General features: G+C 43.1%; 1 protein-coding gene across 1 annotated transcript; it reads left to right on the top strand.

Annotated features, from left to right (window-relative positions):
* Positions 1–418: 418 nt before the first annotated feature.
* Positions 419–2,669, top strand: rxfp3.3b (relaxin family peptide receptor 3.3b). The gene is made up of 2 exons (XM_060886465.1): positions 419–672; positions 755–2,669. Exon 2 carries the CDS (start codon positions 768–770, stop codon positions 1,935–1,937), a length of 1,170 nt encoding a protein of 389 aa, XP_060742448.1. The 5' UTR covers positions 419–672; positions 755–767; the 3' UTR covers positions 1,938–2,669.
* The last annotated feature ends 264 nt before the right edge of the window (positions 2,670–2,933 follow it).

Raw genomic sequence — 2,933 nt, 5'->3', positions numbered from 1 at the left:
TGGTGCACATCATCTGTAAACAGTTCCAGATGTGTTCAGTCAGTTACATAAACAGGAAACCCATTTAAAATAACTTCAACAGAATCATTTAACACGTATTTATGTTATGACCATAATTCATCTACTTCTCATATAATATTAGGCTCATTATTTAACGTTCCACAACAATATTCTATAACATTGTTCAACCCACTTTGAAACCCGCTCAGACTTACATGACTGATAGGAATATTTTCTTCCCATTTTTGAGTTTTTTTTAGAATAGTAATTGAAATACAAACAAGTGGAGAAGAAATCAATGATTAAACAGTGGGCGTGTTTCTATGTTGGATCGCTTCAATCATTAAGGGTCGAAGTACATCTTCTGGGGTATAAGAAAGGTAATGCTCTGCTCATACACGTGATATGAAAACTGCAATAAAAGGAAACATACACACACACACACACGCACACGCACGCACAAGCGCTGCTGCTGCTTAAGTGTCGTTCGTGAATAACTTTGTGCGTTTGGAGAGCGTGCGCAAAACGCTATGGAGACGCGCGCGATAAAGCAGTAGCCTCACTGGAGAGAAACCAGACTTCCCAGTAACTTCCCAGTTTAAGACGAACTTGACCGAGGGATAACCTGTAGACTGAGATATGCAGCCGTTGAAGGACACGACAGGAAACAAGGTGTGCCATGTCCAGATACGTTTTCCACGATAACCGCACCGTCGTCTTCACACTTATTATTTTTCACGTATTTTATTTACAGCCTGTACGGTGATATGCCACTGGCTTCCAGACTGGCGCGGCTGAAGGCTATGGAAGAGTCTGGGAACGTGAGTTTCTCTAACTTTTCCAGGCTGGAGAGCGCGGGCACTTCGAGTGGCTCTCAAGCGGTGCGCTTCTCGGTGTCGATCGTCTACTCGTTTGTGTGCGCCGTCGGTCTGGTTGGCAACGTGTTGGTTTTTTACCTGATGAGGTCGCGGCAAGGCAGGAGGTCGTCCACGATCAACCTATTCATCCTGAACTTGGCGGCTACCGACTTCCAGTTTGTGCTGGTCATGCCCTTCTGGGCCGTGGACACGGCGCGTGATTTCAGCTGGCCGTTCGGCCACGTTATGTGCAAGGTGGTACTCTCTGTCACGGTGATGAACATGTACGCGAGCGTGTTCTTTCTCACGGCCATGAGCATTACGCGCTACTGGGCAGTTGCGTCGGCGCTGAAGGACCGCAGTCGGCACTACGTCTGCTCGGGTCGCTGGGTGAGCGCTCTGCTTTGGCTCCTCGCAACGATCGCCACAACACCCACCATCATCTTCTCCACGGAGAAAGAAGTGCTCGGGGAAAACCTGTGCTTGATGAGTTTCCCCGGTGGAAACCACTGGCTCGGCTTGTACCACTTACAGAAAGTTTTACTCGGCTTCGTTTTCCCTATGCTGATCGTGTGCGTGTGCTACGTGCTCCTCCTGCGCTTTTTAAGCCTTCGCAGCATGAACAACAACCTTCAGAGTAGGAAAACCAGGGTCACCAGATCAGTTACAGTCGTTGTGCTTTCGTTTTTCATCTGCTGGATGCCAAACCAAGCCTTGACTCTTTGGGGCGTCTTGGTGAAACTGGACGTCTTGCACTTTGATCAAACGTACTACATGGTCCAGACGTACATTTTCCCTGTGACGGCTTGCCTGGCGCACACCAACAGTTGCTTAAACCCGGTCTTGTACTGCCTCACCAGAAGGGAGTTTAGGAAAATGCTTAAAGACTTGTTTTGGAGGATTTCCTCTCCGTCGATGTCTAAGAGCTGCCAGATTCGCCCGTTTTCAGCCAGTGTTAAAGGAGAGCCTGAGGACAGCCAGGCAGTGATTCCACTCAATGTAGTAGAAAGCGAGCAGTACAGACTGTCTTTGTTTAATGTTCACTGCGACACCATCCCTACAGCTCATGGCTCGTTATAAGGAGGCAAAATAATTGCAATTAAAAAAAATGTGTGCTCTGTTATGTACAGTTAAAGTATTAAATTTCCTCCTAAATTTGGATTTGATCTACTTTAAAGGAGCAGACCAAAGCCAATCAGCACACATTCTCATAATTAACACATCAAGGTAATTACTTAGATTATTTTTAATCTAAGTAATTAAGTCTTTTTAATGAAAGTATCTCACGCAGTGCGCATTTGTGTTAACACCGACATGTAAAAATTGCTTATTGCTGCTTTAATATCGTAGATGTAAATTCAAAAGCTTGACGTTTTGGCTGTTATCAGAATATGTACACACACACACACACACACACACACACACAACATTTTTTTTGTACAGTGAAATCTGTTTTGGTGTACAGTGAAATGTTAATAACGTTTACATTACAATTGTTTTGGGAGGAAACTGAAACAAAACACGTTTACTAACTAAATTTGCCGAACAATTATATTCAGTGTTGTGTAAATGTCCTAGCATGTCAATGTCCCAGTGTTTACAATTTAAATAGACCTAAATTTCTTAATTTATCTTTGTTTGTTAAACGTATTCATTCTTTAAAGTTCTGCTATGAAAATAAAATCTTATGTGTCCTAAAAGTATACACACGTTCTTATTAATCTAATGGTTTTGCCCCAAGGGAAATGAATGTACACAAATCTGACAAGGCTTCTGATCTGTAACGTGAGTAATAAAGTCTTATCTTATCGAGACGATGTTTGGTTTTTCCATAAACTCGATTAAATCGTGGTTACTAAAGGCTTTCGCAAAATTGTTATTCCATCTAATTAACATTTTCCACAGTGTCTTGTTTTTAGTAGACCGAGCGCTAGCGTGCACATTTTACAGGGTAGGTTTTATTGTTTAAACAAGACGAACACTAGCAAAAACATGACGGCGGGGAGTCTTGCTGTGAGGGACGGCTGCAGTAAGGTTGATGAATTAAGGAATGAATGGTAGTAATGAGTGAAGAAT

The sequence above is a fragment of the Tachysurus vachellii genome, chromosome 14 (assembly GCF_030014155.1).
Source record: "Tachysurus vachellii isolate PV-2020 chromosome 14, HZAU_Pvac_v1, whole genome shotgun sequence".
Taxonomy (NCBI): domain Eukaryota; kingdom Metazoa; phylum Chordata; class Actinopteri; order Siluriformes; family Bagridae; genus Tachysurus; species Tachysurus vachellii.
This window is presented reverse-complemented; position numbering and strand designations above follow the sequence as displayed.